We start from the raw sequence: 16995 nt of genomic DNA, 5'->3' as shown, positions 1-16995 counted from the left end.
ATCCTTTGTGCATTGCTACATTGCCTTTTTTTTTTTTTTTTTTGAGACAGAGTCTCGCTCTGTCGCCCAGTCTGTAGTGCAGTGGCGCGATCTCAGTTCACTGCAACCTCCGCCTCCCAGGTTCACATCATTCTCCTGCCTTAGCCTCCCAAGAAGCTGAAACTACAGGCACCCACCACCACACCCAGCTAATTTTTGTATTTTTAGTAGAGATGGGGTTTCACCATGTTAGCCAGGATGGTCTCGATCTCCTGACCTTGTGATCTGCCTGCCTTGGCCTCCTAAAGTGCTGGGATTACAGGCGTGAGCCACTGCGCCTGGCCTGCTACATTGTGTTTAGTAAATATGTACTACTTTGAAAACAGGAAAGCAAATTAAAAGATACACGTATTAATTGTATTAGTTTACAGTTTAATACATTTATTAAGGTGGGTTGAAGATAAAGAAAATCAGGATATGACTAATGAATTGGCAGAAAATAATCAGGAAACCAGAAAACACAATAAGGGCCACGAGGAAGACAGGATCATTTGTATTTAATAGAGGGTAACATAGTGGGTTTAAAAAAACTGAATCTCTACATTTGAGCTGTTGAAAGTAATTTTCAGTTCCACATTGTAGCCATAGATGTGGGTGGCTAAAACGGACATATACGTGTGTATACATGCACACACGCACGCACACACACACACACACAATGTGAGTGGGAATGGATTTGGGGATATGAGGTGGACAAGAAAACAGTGAACCAAGTGGGGATGATCAGGGTAAGTGGACAAGAGCAACCTGAATGAGAATTAGCCAAGATAATATAATTTTGTAGTTTGAACTTCAGCAAAGATTCACAAATATTTAGCAGCATTACCATGGTAAAGTAAATTATACTTAGGCATCAATTAACGTTGAGAGAGAAATAACCAATTTTGTAAAGACTGTGTAAAAACAAATAACCTGCTTAAATTGTGTTCTATTTATTAGCATGTTCAATTGTATATGAATGCATCCTAGGTCCTAAAACAAATGGCCCTACTTCATGTTTCTTCTCCACAAATACGTTCCGACTTAGTTTTCAAACTGTATATCTATATCTCAAATAAGCCTGGTCCAACTCATTATACAAATAAGACATAATTAGTAAAGTACATGAATGAAATCTCTGAAGATGGCATTTTTCAAGCGAGTCTCTGTATAATACCACCTTTAAAGTTTATTCCACTTTTCTTATCATACACTCTAGTCACCAAGGGAAAATTTATTTTAATGTTTCTGTTTCCACATATACCTCAGCCAACCTCCTACAGTAAAAAGTAATGCAATATTGTATGTGCTTTTTTGGTTTTATTACTAATGTATATACTAATAAAAGCTAAATCTTAATTCATTAGTATCACTGATAATTTGGAAGAATATAGAAGGCTAAAATGTAATTGAACTGAAACACATGACTCTTGCAAAGACTTAGTTCTGACCTAAGAAAGCCTCTTCTACTCTCAATTCCCCGTAACCCACTCAATCTTCTTTAAGGCTCCCATAGTAGCCGAGGTATATTTCTACTTTTGTTCATACCAAAATCTTTTTATACACCTGCCTCTGTTTTCCTCTAAAAACCCATTGAAGCTGAGAATATATTTAATTAATCTTTATATGTCAACACTCATAAAAGCACCTAGAGAATATTGCAAGCTTAATGAATATCTGTTTGAACAACTGAATGGATGTAGGAATTAGTGACTGAATATTTTCTATCCAGTTATTAATGCTATTACATTACAGAACATCTCTGGTTCAGGATTCAGTGTTCTGGTTCTATATGAGTTCACAGCAGAGTATTATATTTTAAAGAATTATAAAGTTCATACTTCTACACTGCTAATCCAAAAATCAGCCTTTATTTAAAAATTAATTTCAGTGTACCTTATATAGTCTTAAAACATTATTATGCCTCCTGATAAAACTTCCAATTATATGTTCATAAACTTGTTTTTAACCTGTCAAGCATACTTTGCACCCCCTGTTACATACCCATTTTATTGTTATTGAAATCACTGGATTCTAAATTGCAATGGCATTCTTTATTTCAGCAGTAATTTAGCAGGGACAAACACAATGATACATGGAAAATGCTTATTTCCTCCTACACCTCTGCCTCTAGCTCATCTAACCCTTTTTCCAACATCTATGAAAATAAGAGTTCCCTCCTTTCTCATCTGTTTTGCTCAACAAGATGCGGAGGGAAGAACAATGAACTTCAAGCAGGCAGTTCAGGGATTTGGTCCCAGGATTGTTACTACCTTCAGTTAATTAGACTTTGAATGCTTCTCCTAACAGTTCTGAGTTTCCATTTCCTCCTATATGAAATGAAAGGGTTGCACAAGATGATAATTGTAAAAATAAATAAAAGCCCTATTTATTAAGCTTTTACTATATGCAAAGAACTGCACTATGTGCTTTACATGCATTATCTCATTTCATTTTAATCCTCTAAACACGTTTACAAGGTGTATCAGTCAAGGTCCAGCAGGAAACAGATGGTACACATCAAATTGGGTAATTTGAGGAGAGCTTAATAAAGGAACTTTATTAAAAAGGTGTGAGCAGGGTGTTAGGAAACCACGAGGGACAGTACAGTGCCCCAAGGCTAGTACTGGAGAAGGACATGGTTACCTAAATCCAGAAATGGAACTCTGGGAAGAGGACTGCTTGAGCTGTGGCTGGAATGCAGCCAGCCCTCAGGGACCCTTGGAATCAGCACCCAGACCTCGCTCTACCCACTCTAGGCAAGCCCAAGAGGAAACAAGGGCCATTCTAAAACCATCCATATCAGCCTTCAGGAGCACAAACCAGGAGGGGGAAAGTAAAGGGTGGACCTGAAGGGGCTGACAAATGTGTCCAGTAATATCAACCATTGTTATGCTGAGTTAATGCATGAGGCTAGTAGGGTTTAGAGGAGTCAGGTGACTACTGAGAGTTCACAATCAGCACAGGCCAGACCTAGTATTCAGCACCTTCCCGTCAGACTCCAGGGCCTGAGCTCTTGATGGCTTTTTAGCCCTTGGAGTCCCTTTTTGTCTTTCTAGGGTTAAAAACAGCCTCAGAAGTGATCTGATTCAGCCCTGTCCCTTAGAGATGTTTGAATAAGATGTCTCTGCATTTAGGACATGAGCCTTGCAGAGACCTCAGTCGCCTTTGAAAAGCTAGTGGTCTGTGTGCTCATTCCTCCTGTTCCAATACTGTGGCTTGTATCCTGACATGTAGTTTTGATTTGTAACCCTGAATGAGATACTCGTAGAGACAAAGTTGTCAGGCAGTCAAAAGGAGAGAATGGCATTTTTTACTATTAAAATTTTTTCTTTCTTCTGACATTTTCTCCTCATTAAGCAAACTTAGGGAATTTTCCATTGACGAAGAGTTGTCTAGTGAATAGCTTTGCTTGGGGTCAAAGTGGAGAGTAGGGAGGGCAGTAAATTGATGACTGGATTTTCCAATTTCATGTGCTGGAGTCAGAACACAGCCCAAGACTCTGTTAAATGTGTTCCAGTAGACTATGGAAGAAGTGAGCAGAATGTAAAATGTTTAAATGCAGTGAAACTAAAAACTACCATTAAACATATTCTTCAATATTCCTATGAGGGTTCTTAAGAAAAGAAAAGGAAAGGAAATTCTCATAGAGCAGTCAGAGGTTGTTAATTACTCTTTGTGTGAGAATTAAATTTGCTGAAGAGGGATGACTGAAGTAATTATCTGAGGTCAAGGGCCCTATCCCCAATCTGTCTGCTCCTCTGTCAAACAGAGATTTAAAAAACCCACTCAGTACTCTTAGTAATGGGAAACTCTTCCTGTACAAGCACTTTTTGGCCTACAAACAGGTTGTAGTCTAAGACGGTCTGTAACTCAGTTGTTGGGAATATGAGGCAAATCTTCTAAAAGCCAGGGTGTTATAAACTGTGACTCAGGGCTGGACCAACCTTCGACAACCATTTAAATCTCGAATCTAACTCAGTGTGAGTTGCAAAAGTACTTCCTGGTATGAAGCAAGAGGAAAATGACAATACTGAGAACTCAGTGCTCCTGTCCCAGGTCAGGTCCTGAACCCGGCATGTTCTCACTGCCTCTCACACTCTAGCACCTTGAGGCTCAATGCAATAATGGAACCTGAAAGTTTCAGGCAAGTGACATGATTTGCCATCTTCATTACTAACAGGATGTAGGAAGCTTTCATGGGCAAACAGTGAGTACTGTGGCCCAGATATCCCTCACCTCGAACTCAAAGGCTCTTTTTGTTTGTTTGCTTTTTACACCAGAGTGAAGGATAAAAAGTGGAAGAGTTATATGTTTGTTTTTGATTATTTGAAAAACTTTCCGATTTTAGCAGAATGTCTGCCCACAAGTAAAGAGGATCTGTGAATGAAGAAAAGGAATGGTTTGATTACCTTTTTAAAGATTATCCCCATAGGCAACGCAGGCCTGAGAGAGCGCTCTAGGAAAGAAAGTTCAGTTTGGGGTTCCCTTTTAACTAACTGGGCAATACAGTATTGAGAGATTGACTCTTCATAGGAAATCTTCAAAAACCTGGCTACAGAACATCTTTTTTTGAGGAAAATGATTTCCCTGCCATTGAACCCTAGCTAAGCAAGACTTTTGAGACTGCTTTAATCATCAGCGGCTTCAGTGTCTTGGTAGTGAGTGAAAACGGGATTAGGGTGGAATAAGGGGGAAAAGTTTCCAGTGACCCGTGGTGAACCAGTGTTCAGAGACACCCCCCCCCCTTCAAATAGGCCCTGCATGTGTAAAAGTCAATTTCTACTTTATGAGAGATTAGAACCAGAGAGCGGCTCATATTTAAACCCTGCAAAGATAAGGAACAGTGAGTTTACCCCAAATTAGCTTTCAAAATAGCTCTGATCTAGTAATTTGCCCAGTAATTTCCCCAGACTGGTGCAGGTCTGAAGAATTTAAAAAGAGGAGGAAGTGGTATCTGATAAACCTATGGTTTAGGATAGCTGAATTTGGGGTGGAGGGGGGAGTGGAGGAAGAAGGTAAGAGAAGACGAAGAAATGTGGGAAGGGAGAGAGAGAGAGAGGAGAAAGAGAGAGAGAGAGAGATCGCACTCCACCAGGTTGCCTTCATTTCCCCGCAGGATTTCACCCACTATGAGCTTCGGTTGTTGCTTTGTTTATGCAAAGTTAGTCGGCCTGAGACACAGGGTAAGTGCTGAGATCCACGCTGAAGAACGCAAAAATGATTTTTAAAATGTAAATGAAACCACGCACACACACACTGGGTCGGGGCAATCCCTGCCCGCAGACTTTGAAATGAAAACACGCCGAGGACGGTGAGCGGGAGGCCGCGGCAGCAGCGGGGAGCGTTGTCGGTGACCGAAGGAGCTCTGGTGAATATCAGGTTCGGATTAGTGACAACTCAGAAGTCACTCCGGCGGTTGGGGGAGGGAAGTTTGCCAAGGTCTCAGAACTCGACGGAAGAGAGAGCGGCTTCCCTTGGCGCCGGGCGGAGCTGGGCGTACGCAGAGAGACCTCTGTCCCGGCCCGAGCCAGCTCACCCCCAGCTCTCACTCCCCGCCCTGAGATTGAGTTTGTCAGCGATCATAAAATGGGGATTGATTATTCCAGCCACCATTGATTAGGGAAGAATGCTTACTGCAGCAGCGGGGAAAAGGTTAAGGGGAAATTGACCTTCTTCCTAGGTGACATAAAGTCATTAGGTAAATGAGATATTCACACAGGAGTTTTAAAAGGTCACGCTCAATTTTTATTTGTAGCCTGAAGAGTCAACCTGGAGCTGGGGCTTAGGGCAGGGACCCCGCTCTTCTGGACAAGCGGACCGACAGGGAGACAACTGTCTTGCTGCACTGGGCTGGGGCAACGTGGGAGGTGGGTTATTGTCTGGGGAGGATCGCACTGGAATTGTTGGAGTCCCGGGCCCCCGAACTCTGCGCCTCCTGCCTGACCCGTGTGTGCGTCTCTGTGCATGTGTCCCTCTGGGGCCCTGCGCTTCGCGCAGCGTCTCCTCCGTTCCAGTCACCCGTCAGCAAAGGGATGCCGGGCAGAGGCAGACTATTAAAAACACTTATCCTACCATAGCCGGCCACGTATCACACAGAGTGAAAGTGTTTTGTTTTGTTTTTTAAGGAGAGGGTGAGAGATATATTTATGCACATATTTATCCCTCTAATTACAGGAATTAATCCTCTTACTTATGACTAAAAGGTAACGTGGAAGGACGTCTCTTTGATGTGGAAAAGCACCATTTGTGACTCACATTCAGACTGATTAAGGAATAATTGTTGTTAAACGCTTTACAAGAGGAGAGTGTTTAATTGAGGGGCATTCGTAATTTTACGGCTTAGTACGAAATTAAACGTAATTAAAAACTCAGAAATTCCAACTGATTTTCCAATTATTTTTATTGTCTGAGTTAATTATTACACAAGGGTATCACTTTGCCCTAAAGGCATTTTTTAAAAAAGCAACCATACCTTTTCCAAATATTCGCAGAGAAGCGATTCAAAGCTTTCTCCAGGTACAAGCCTGGTAAAGGACCTTCCTTCTTCACTCCCCTCTCCTTCGGTCCCCCGCGCGCCCCTCCTTCGCCTCCGGTAATTAAGCGTTTCAGCCACTCTCCCCTCTCTCTGAGTTCCTGCAACACCTTGGGATGTGAGAAAGTGATGGCAGTTCTCTTCTGCAGATCATTACAGCAAAACTGGAAGTATCTGTAGAAGGCTGGTGAATTTCTTGAAGTAACACTTGTCATACATGGCGGCGAGATTTTTTTTTAAAAAAAGCTAAGTAAACACAGCTCTCTGGGGGCGATCCCTCGATGCCTCTGCCTTGGGGTGTGTGGCAGGAGGGAGGTAACACCCAAGTACCGACTGGAAGTTGTTTATAAACTCGCACACGAAGATGTACAGATGCACGCTGGAAACTTTCTTTGGTTTGCACTCTATTTATTTATTTATTTACTTATTTGAGAGAAGGATGGGTATGAAAAACTTCTCAGTTAGATTATGAATTTTTTTTTAATGCTGGGATTGACGGCAAAAAGCCAAGCTATGTTTGTATGTGTAGCTTCTTTAAATGTCCAAATAGACTTATTTAAATACATCAAAAGGTTTACAGAAAGTGCTTCAGTGTTATGGAAATGAAAACACATCCTCACAGCTAGTCCAGAAGTGGCCCTGTCTTCCCTATCAGACTTGGATATCTTTCCTATCAAACCCTGAAAAAAAATAAAAAACATAAAATTGGGGAGAGCGTGGATTTATAAGTTTCAATTCATCTGGACCGAGAGTATGGAGCGATGGAATGTTTGTGTTTCAATAAGTCTTTAATTTCTCTGAGATTTTTAGGACAGGGACTTCAGTGGATTCTAGCTTTCTATCCGGTTTCTATCCCCTTCCCCTCCACACCCCATAAAATAAATGACTGTCTCTGATCTGATGTGCCAGGTGAAAATGGGTACAATTAAAACTGTCAATTCTGTTTCCAACTTGTGTCTTTCGCTTGAGTTCAAAAGCTTTTAAAGTTAAAACGTGCCGATCATTTATAAGTATTATTTCTTTTTCTACCATTGAGGCTTTTAAGTAAAAAGAAAGAAAAGGTGTTTACATTTCCAAATTCATTTTCCCTGGAAGATTTCAATCTGCCAGGTAATTTGATGATGGACCCTGACGGTATGAGAATGTCTGCCTGGTGGAGCCTGGTTTACCCGAGTGCGGCCAAGTACACTCAAGTCCGGTTTTTCCGTTTTTTTACTCCAATGGTATATTTGGAGCTGGGATGTGGATATTTAAATTCGAAGCTTTCCAAGTGCCTCAGTACTATTTTGAAGAAGAGGTTAGAGTAGGCAGAATTGGGGAGAAAGGAAGAAGGATCTCTTTGAAAGTTAGAGATGGTGAAAAAGACACGTAATCCGATGTGGAAAATTGAGTAAAAGAGGTAGTGCACACTTTAGCTTAGGCAAAGATTGCTGAATCCTTTGAAGAAACTGACACAGATTTTCCAGAGATGGGGTAGGTGTAGGGGGGGAATCCTAGGGTGGGCATTTTATGTAAATGAGCATATTTGAAATATAGTACAAATCCGGTATAGTAAAACTGACAGTTCTGACAGTATTGACAACATAAATATATGTTTGAACACTGCACTTTCAGACACTTAACCGATGAAGCAATAAAAAAAATTCGACTACAATATTTCAAATAATCGACATTGATGTTTTGATACATCATTTTTATACTCCAAATCGATCTATCACTCTGGGGCTGGTCAATTTTAAGTAAAAATGTGCTGCTATTATTTGTACCTTGGCTAATGATGACCTAATAACAGTCCCCAATTAATTGCACCCGAACCGTGCTTTTTTTTCCTTCCGCAATGGAGGTGGGGGCAGTTCTTGGAAAACAGAACCCACTATTGTGCCATGCTTCCCCTCCCTTGTATTCCATGTTTGCCACGGGTGGGGGTGGGACTTCAGATTTAGGAAGGGGTCTTTGTCTGGTTGATCATAGACGTCACAGGCTGAGGTCCCCTCACCTGAAATATCCACCTTCTGGGTCTGTATTGGGAATATGGTCCTCACTTTTACTTTGCAATGTCAAAACTAAATTTTAGAAAATTCAATCATAACTCTCCTTCAGGTCCCATGTCCTTTCCTCTGTTTCAAGGACTAGATGGAAGAGATTTGCTCAAAGATTGGAAATTTCTCTCGGGCTGTGTGTGTATGTGTGTGTGCGTGTGTGTATGTGTGTGTGTGAGAGAGAGAAGAGAGAAGAGAGCGCGCGCCCAGATGAGAATTTTAATAAAGTAGGGATACAGCCAGGTCCAAATCTAAAGCACCTAGCCTGAGTCGAATCTCTCGCACAGCCCCATCCCCTTTGACCTCCCTACACGGCGTTGATTGTTTACAGGCTACTGAAGAAAAAAAAAAAAAAAAAAAAAGCCACAAATAAGAAAGACAATGACCTGCAAATTGCAGGAAAGGAGGGAGGAGACTGTTGGGTATTGCATCCCAGGCGTGCCTCCTCCCGCAGTCTGACTGTTGGCTTTCTCTCTTTGCCCCGTGAGTTTTCCAGTTCTTTCCCACTCTTCTCCAAATTTGGTGGAGGCGGGGGGAGGGGGAAAAGAGATAAAGCTGATTAATTGAAGGAATAAACAATCCTGGACAGGCCTAGATACAAACTCGAGCAGTCCATTGTGAGGTACGGATCGGGCAGAAGCGGTGGAGGACCGCTCGCACCCCCACTCCGACTCCCTCTCACAGGCTAGGCGCCGCGCCGTGCTGTTCCCCCCCGCCACCCCCACCTCCCCCGTTAAGCCCCGACCCTTCCTCAATCTCGCACTGAGACTCGGCCTTCTGACCTAAAACTGAGCTGGGCTCCACTAGCCCTGAATTCCAGTGTCTGATTTCTTTCCTCCAAACTTCGTGAATGCAGTTTTAAGCCCCTCCAAACCACCGCCAGCCGAGACGCTGGGACTTAAGCGGCACGCTAAGCAACTTTAAGATGCTAATCAAAGGCAAAGGATGTGTGTGATCCTCGCTGGGTAAGGGGGAGGAGGGATCAGAAAAGAGAGCTCCGTCGCCAGAGCATCCCCCAGTTGCGAGGGTTACTAGCCTCTGGCCGGGGCTTTCCAAGCCGCCTGCGCTGAAGTAGGGGTAGGAACTAGACAAGAGGCCGCAGGAGGACAGAAAGAGAAAAACAATCGAGCGGAAGAGACGAGAGAAAAAGCAGGAGAGAGGAAGAAAGAGAGGAAAGAAGAGAGCGCGGGAAGGAGGAAGAAACAGTGAGAGCAAGCGCACGTCGTGTTTGGAGCCCCGCCAGATAGCGCTAGAGGGCTATTTATTGAAATCCTTTCTATGAGATGGTGAAGCAGCTAAAATTGGGAGAAATAAAAAGAAAAGGGGGCAAAAAGGAAAAAAGTGTAATAATTTTACTCCATTTTATTTAAAAAATAAAGTGTGGGGTGCTTAAACGTTATTAATGGGAGGAGGCGGAGAAAAAAATCATTATAGAAAGCTTAAGTGAGAAAAGGACCAAAGGACCAAAAACCACCACCACCACCACCACCACCACCACCAACAACAACAACAACAAAAGCAAACAAAAAAATCCCCTTCCTTCTGTTGATCCCAGCTAGGAAGAGTGAGTAAAGTTAACAGGTAAGGAAGCCAGTGGAATTATTTCTAGGCCAGCTTTCAGAGCTGCTGGTTACACTGCTGGGAAGGTCAAGAATAGTTCACAAGGATGAGCCAATGTTTATGGAGAAGGGATGTTTTAAAAGCAATAGATGGCTGCAAGGGGTGGAGAGGGAGAGACAAACACGTTATTGGAAACGCCAAATAAAATATATATCAAAAATTCCAACTGTCAGCCAGCAGGTCTTGAGCAGAAGATAGCCCCTTCTGCCTTTGTCCCAGCGATGCTGGGCTGAGGGCTGTTTCTGCAGGGCTGAAATCAAACTCCTTGAATAACAATTTAGAAATACTCTGAGAAGCTTGGAGAAAATAACTAGACTACAAAAAAAAAATCACTGTGTCATTCAGAACCCAAAGAAAAGTGCTGGGGATGGAAAGAGAAGACCTAGTGACAGAAGTGGAGTCCAGATAGAGAGAGAGATGGAGAGAGAATAACATATTTTTTTATCACTTTTACTTGCTCAGTTCAGTAATGCAAGAAATAAAATTTCTTCAAATGATACTTTACTTTTAAGTATTGACTTGGTTTTATCCTAAAATCCCTGGCATTTCACATATCTAGCTTCTCTTTTTAAACCTGAATTTTCCTTTTACCTGAAGGAATTTTTGAAAATCAAAGTAATAATTCATGTCTTTTTTCAAAACCAGTAAGGAGAACTTCCCTCCTGGAATAAAAATTAACCTTACAGAGTTTTTAAAGATCTGCTTAATCCAAAATATTCCAAATCAAAACATTAAATAAAGTTACAAATAAGATTAAGGTTGGACTTATTTGCTTCTCTAGCAAGGCGTCAATTGTTCTAACTGCTGTAAGAAGACAAAAAGGATTTAAACCTGGCGATTTTAATACACAGATTAACACTTTGGACTTTGCAGTTCTGAGGAATTTGAAGTTATCTGTGCTAAGAAGCTATAACTTTCAAGAAAAAGAAAAAGAAACAGCTACACAAGCTCCTTAAGGAGTGTGGGCAAATTCACCTAGAGTCTGGGTTCATAAATGCTTGGTTGAAATTAAACACTCCCCATAAAGCCAATGCCCTTCAAATTAAGGGACTATAGTGGAATTCAATTATTCCTTTTAAATCTTAAATGTTACCTATAATAGCATTCCATGTTGGCTCAAAAAAAGAAAAGGAAAAATAGAAAAGTAGCAGTTTTCAGAACTCGGGGTTGCTTCAATAAGAAAGAGGTGATTAAAAACAGACTCTTAAATTTGAGAGGCCCGATTCCCCCTTCCATTGGTCCCCACCCGCTTGGTCCCCTCCTTTTCACCTCTTTTTTATGCAGTGCCCCCACCCCCACTCCAGAGCTAAGTAGCTGATTTGGGATTCTGAAGAAATAGGTTTCACCATCCATATTTGTTCTGGGGCATTTGTAAAATGCGATTTGTAGAGGGTCTTTAGCCTTCTGATTGTCTTTGAATTGTTTTTACTGAAACAGATCTTTTGCAGTTAATGAGTCCCCACGCAGCTGGACAGCTCCTCTCGGACACTGAGAACTCTAACCCCAAAATGACCCCAATTTGACACCGCAAGATGAAATTTTACCGCCTGTTAAAACCATTTCCAGCCTGGGCAGAAGGAGCTGACTGTTGACGGAGGTGTGTGCCACCTCCTGCGACCCCCATTTCGTGCCTGTCTCCCGGGCCTGCCCCACCTACTTTCCTTTCACCCCAAATGTGGGAGAGCAGATGAGCCTGGAAGCCTGGGTGGGAGTGCCAACGCTGACAATGGGGCATTAGCAAAATGCCACCAGGATGGAAATCAGAAAGTGCGGGTACCCTACTCCTTTGGAATCGCTTCTATTGGACTGGAAAATTGGGGATGAGGGAAACCAGGAAATTCTTAAATGTTAGATGAGCCTTTTTCAGCTCTATTAATAAAACACCAGCAAGTTGCTGATTAAAGGTAATAGTGTTTTGAATTCATCAGACTGACCAAGAACCAATACCTTGAATCGACTCCAACTTGATCTCCTCATGTGTAATCCACTACACTAGGACTGCTATTTTAAACTAACAGTTTCATAGGTGACATGCAACTAGATCAGTAAGATCTCTTTCGTTCAAAGAAATTCTGGGTTCTCCCCTGAGACAACTGGCAAATTTTAAAAAGACATAGATTTCCTCCAGTAGGAATGCACTTTTAACACTCTCACACTTTTTTAACTAAAAGTCGTTGAAGTTAAATATGACTTTTTGACAATATCTTAAAATGTCATATTTCTCTCTTCCTCCTACACCTAACCATATTGTCCCTGTTGTCTGCTTTAATGTATTCAATAAAATGCAAAAGAAGTTAAGAATATGAAAGAGAGAGACAGAGAAAGGCGCTAAGGTTAAAAATGCCTTCTGCATCTGATAAAAACACATGAAAATAAAGTTTAAACTTTTCTTTTTTTGTAAAACCCAAGATTATCACCAGATAATCAACTCATTATTAGCTTACAATTGTTTGAAAATATAGAAATCGGCCGGGTGCGATGGCTCATGTCTGTAATTCGAGCACTTTGAGAGGCCGAGGCGGGTGGATCACGAGGTCAGGAGTTCGAGACCAGCCTGGCCAATATGGTGAAACCCCCGTCTCTACTAAAGACACAAAAAATTAGCCAGGCGTGGTGGCGCGCCCCTGTAATCCCAGCTACTCAAGAGGCTGAGGCAGGAGAATCGCTTGAACCCGGGAGGCGGAGGTTGCAGTGAGCCGAGATCGCGCCATTGCACTCCGGCCTGGGCGACAGAGCGAGACTCCGTCTCAAAAAAAAAAAAGAAAGAAAGAAAAAGAAAGAAAAAGAAAAAGAAGAGAAAGAAAGAAAAGAAAATATAGAAATCATCAATCTGTCTGAATTGTTTTTACTCACACTGCCAAGGAAGGAATATTTTTCTAAAAATGCGACTTAAGTTTTTCTAAATGAAAGCTATAGAGATGCTAACTCACTTTACAGTATCACTATAAAAACAGAAAAAGAAACACAAGGTAGCAATGTTGAATGTTTAAACCCTGCAAGGCAGAGGTTCCACATGAAGTTGATCTTCACAAAAAAAGGTTTATCAAGGACACTGAGGAGTTTCTTTTAAAAAGAAACGTAACTGGCACTTATTGAACAAGACATTTAAAACAACAATAATCCTATTGGCGACGATAAACTTAAATTCTTAAATTGAATTTAAGAATAATCAGAAGAGTAAAAACTGAGTACAAACTTCTCAGCCAGCGGCGCTGCACCGGGAACTTGGACCCACCAACATCAACAGCTTTGCAAAGTCGAAAACGCTCCGCAGCGAGAGCAGACTGTTGTTTTTTTCCCCTCCCCACCCCGCCGCCCTCTCAAACCTCCCGGTCCCGGCTAAACTGAATTTGCGTAACTGTCGATTGAAATAAAATTCTGGAGACCAACTTTTTGTTTTCTCTTTCATCTTCTTTTCTTTTTTACTCACCTTCTCTTAAATGTCGACGAGCAATTCAGCAACAAATAAGGATACTTTTAATCTTGGAGTTCTTCTAGGGAAAAAAAGAGGACGTGGAGGAAGTACCCTCCCCCCAACCTTCAGATTTCCTACCCGTCGGCTCTAGCAGGCTTGAAGCCCGGCAAAAAAGAGTGGCTGAAAAACTGGGCTACACTCTCCTCCCTGAAGCTCCGTGAGTCCGGCCGTCCCTGCTCGGGCCATTGGGCAGAAACCTCGCGGCCCGCAGCCCCTCTCCCTGGCGTCGCGCTATCCGCGCCTCTGCCAGCCCCTTCGCACTATCTTTCTTTATATGTGAGGGCCGATTTCCCGCAGACATCATTGTTATGATGGCTCATTTAATCAAACTGTTTAATTGCTCTGGTAATCACTATCATCATCACAGGTGCTCAATCATTCATCATTTTTGGAGGGCTTTATTGACCTCCGGAGTTCATTCCTCAGACCTATTAAAACGAGGCCAAATTTCTCCGACTCCGCTTGGAGTCTCTGCAGGCTGCAATCTTAGCCTAGTTTCTGTTGCTCGAAAGCTTACAGTGAAGCAAGGAACATGGAAAGGGGGCCAAAAAAAAGAGCCCTCCCATCCGCCCTCCTCCCCGCGCTCTCTCTCTCTCTCTCTCTCTCTCTCTCTCGCGCACACACACACACACACACACACACACACACACACACACAGAGTACTTTATTCTCTCTAATCAACCTCCCCCACCCCACCCTCCCTCCGCGGGAAAGTCGGATAGATGCGGCGCGTGGAAGACACTCTACTCTCCACTTCCCAGAATGGGTTCAAAGTTGGGGAGCGATGCGGCTGTTGGAGAACAACAGTCCGCTTTCCACTCTCTGGGCCAGGGACTGGGAAGACGAGAGCGAGAAGTTGGGGAGAGGGCGCGCTTCCAGCGCCTGTCCGCCCGGCCGCGCCACAAGGGGCCGAGAGGCACGGGGGCTGCTGGGCTGCAAGGCTTGCGCGGGGTGACCGTGGCTCCGCCCCCAACTCCGGGCTCGTAGTGATTGACGCGCGGCCGCCGGGAAACCAGCCGCGCAGAGGTGAAGCCTGGTGCAGCTTGGGCCAGGGAGGACAAGGCACCGGCCACAACTAGTTTCCACCCAAACAGTGTGGGGTAGTTCCCTTCCTTTCCTTTTCCTTTTTGGAAAAGTTCTTTCGGAGCTGGCCCCATCTCCCTGACCCCGCGAAATTGCCCCTGTGTAATTAACACAGCCATTAGCAGGCGTTACCGCGGCCCGCCGCTGCGCCTCGGGCGACCACAACAAAGCTGGGCTGTGAGCGCCGGCCACTCCTCCTCGCCCGGCAACTTCTTTCTCCCCCTCTCTCTCCGTCTTTTCCTCCTGTGCTTCCCAGCTCTGAGTGAGATCCACTTTGGAGACGCACACTAGTCGCGCGCGCGCGCACACACACACACACACACACACACACACACACACACACACGCCCTTGGCTACATCGGACCCAGATGACTGCCTCCTCACTTCCTCCCTCCCGATTCCGCCGCGGCCCCCAAAGACTCTCGGGGTGGCCCCTTGTCCGCACCGCTTGGAGGGAGTGTGCTGAGTTAAGCTGGTCTCTTCTGGTCCTGGAAAAAAATGAGTATTGACAAGGTTGCTGGATCTGCGCAGAAAAGAAAGTGCCACTTAATAAAAAATTTAGCCTGGCAGTGGTACCGTCTGCAGAGCTTGCTGCCCTTGGATGTTAGCAGGAAGCCTTCGGGGTGCTGTAATCGGCGGGCAGAGGAGAGGGAGGCCGCGGAATTAAAAGGAACAAAAGCTAGAGCGCCATGCCAAACGTCCCCGGCAAGACCCAGTTAGGCAGGAGCCGGGAGTGATGGGAAAATGAACTAGAAGTAAGTTTTTTTTTTTTTTTTCAAATGAAAAGATCTGAGGCGGTACCGTACTTTCCCTGTGGTTTTCTGCAGTTTTCCTCTCCGCTCTCCCTGTCCTCTTCTCTCTCTCCCCCTCTCCCTCTCTCCCTGTTCGCGCGCGCGCGCGCACAACACACACGCGCGCACGCACACACATACACACACACTCACACACACAGACACACTCTCCCCTTCCTCCCCCCCGCCGTCCCCCATCCCCGTGGAGGAGCAGGCTCGCTGATTTGCTCGGGTCCGCCCGGCTCGAGCCTCCCCTCCCCCTCCCGCCCCCCCGCCTCCCCGCCTCCCCCGCCCCCCCAGCCGGGGCTGTCCGATCGCACTCGTTGCATATCAGAGGCTCGGCGCGGCGCGCTCCTCCTCGCTCCCGCTCCCCACTCCCGGGATGTGTCTCCGCCGTACGACGGGCTATGGCCACCACGACTTCCGGGTTCCGTCATTTCGTTCTCCCGCCGCCGACCCGCGCCGCCAAACTGAGGCTCTTCAATAAGCCAGGCAGCAGCCAACCTGCCAACACCTACTGACACTCACTCATCTCCCAGAGAGAAAGAGAGCGAGAGAGAGCGAGCGCGAGAGAGCGAGCGCGAGTGAGAGCGAGCGAGCGAGCGAGAGAGAGAGAGGGAGAGACAAAATACCTACCAGGAAAGGGGGGGAGGAAGTCCAATTTTTGCAAACTATTCATTTTTTTTCTTGATTTTTCTCATTGCTTTCTTTGAACAATACTTTAAAGAGAGAGGATCGTATTATAGACACCGCGGGGGCAAAGCTAAAAAAGGGGGGAAGGGGGAGGAAAAAATTCAAGAAGCAGAAACCCCTCGCGGAGTTTTACTGGAAGAAAAAACGGGTCTGAAAGATTCCTCCTCTTCATCATCATCAACCATCATTCATTCACTACCTTGACATTCCGGGCTTTGATTGACAGCTGGAGTGGCAAAAAGCCATGAAACACGACAGTTCGGTTACATGTGGGCTGCTGACGGGCCGCTCGTAACCTTCAGTTCGGGGGCTTGATAATTTTTTTCTTCTTTTTCTTCTTTTTCTTTTCTTTCTTTTTTTTTTCCAACTGAGGGGAAGAGAAGAGAAAGAGGGGGAAAGGAGGACCGAAGAGGAGGAGGAGGGGAGGGGGGGAGGAGGAGGTGGAGGAGGAGGAGGAAGATCAGGAGGAGGAGGAAGAAGAGGAAAAAAGAGAAAAAGAAGAAATATCACAGAAAAAAAAAACTCTTCGTTGTCTAGACTGGGCTTTTTTCCCCCCTAAAAAATAACATATTGGAGAATTGGGAGAAGTCTCTTTGGTTTGGAAAAAAAAAAAGGAATCTTCAGCCTAGATCACTTTCTTATCCGGACTGGGATATTAAATATACGACACATCCAGGAGTTTATTGGAGCGCAGACTGATGGCGCAAAGGGTAGGTTTAAATCTCCAACACTTACCTAGAT

General features: G+C 44.4%; 1 protein-coding gene across 4 annotated transcripts in view; it reads left to right on the top strand.

The window, feature by feature from the left end:
- The first annotated feature begins 15864 nt into the window (after positions 1 to 15864).
- MEIS2 (Meis homeobox 2) overlaps positions 15865 to 16995 on the top strand; it is a 209144-nt gene continuing 208013 nt past the window's right edge. For 3 of the 4 annotated variants that reach the window (XM_054451272.2, XM_054451277.2, XM_054451275.2), the window contains exon 1: positions 15876 to 16964. In XM_054451272.2, the coding sequence (XP_054307247.1) occupies positions 16953 to 16964 (12 nt within the window). In that variant the 5' untranslated portion in view covers positions 15876 to 16952. Of the gene's footprint in view, positions 16965 to 16995 lie in introns of all 4 variants that reach the window. The other variant, XM_054451274.2, reaches the window with a different exon arrangement.

This window comes from Pongo pygmaeus, chromosome 16 (assembly GCF_028885625.2).
Source record: "Pongo pygmaeus isolate AG05252 chromosome 16, NHGRI_mPonPyg2-v2.0_pri, whole genome shotgun sequence".
Lineage (NCBI taxonomy): Eukaryota > Metazoa > Chordata > Mammalia > Primates > Hominidae > Pongo > Pongo pygmaeus.
Note: the sequence above shows the minus strand (reverse complement) of the source record. Positions and strands in the feature narration are given on the sequence as shown.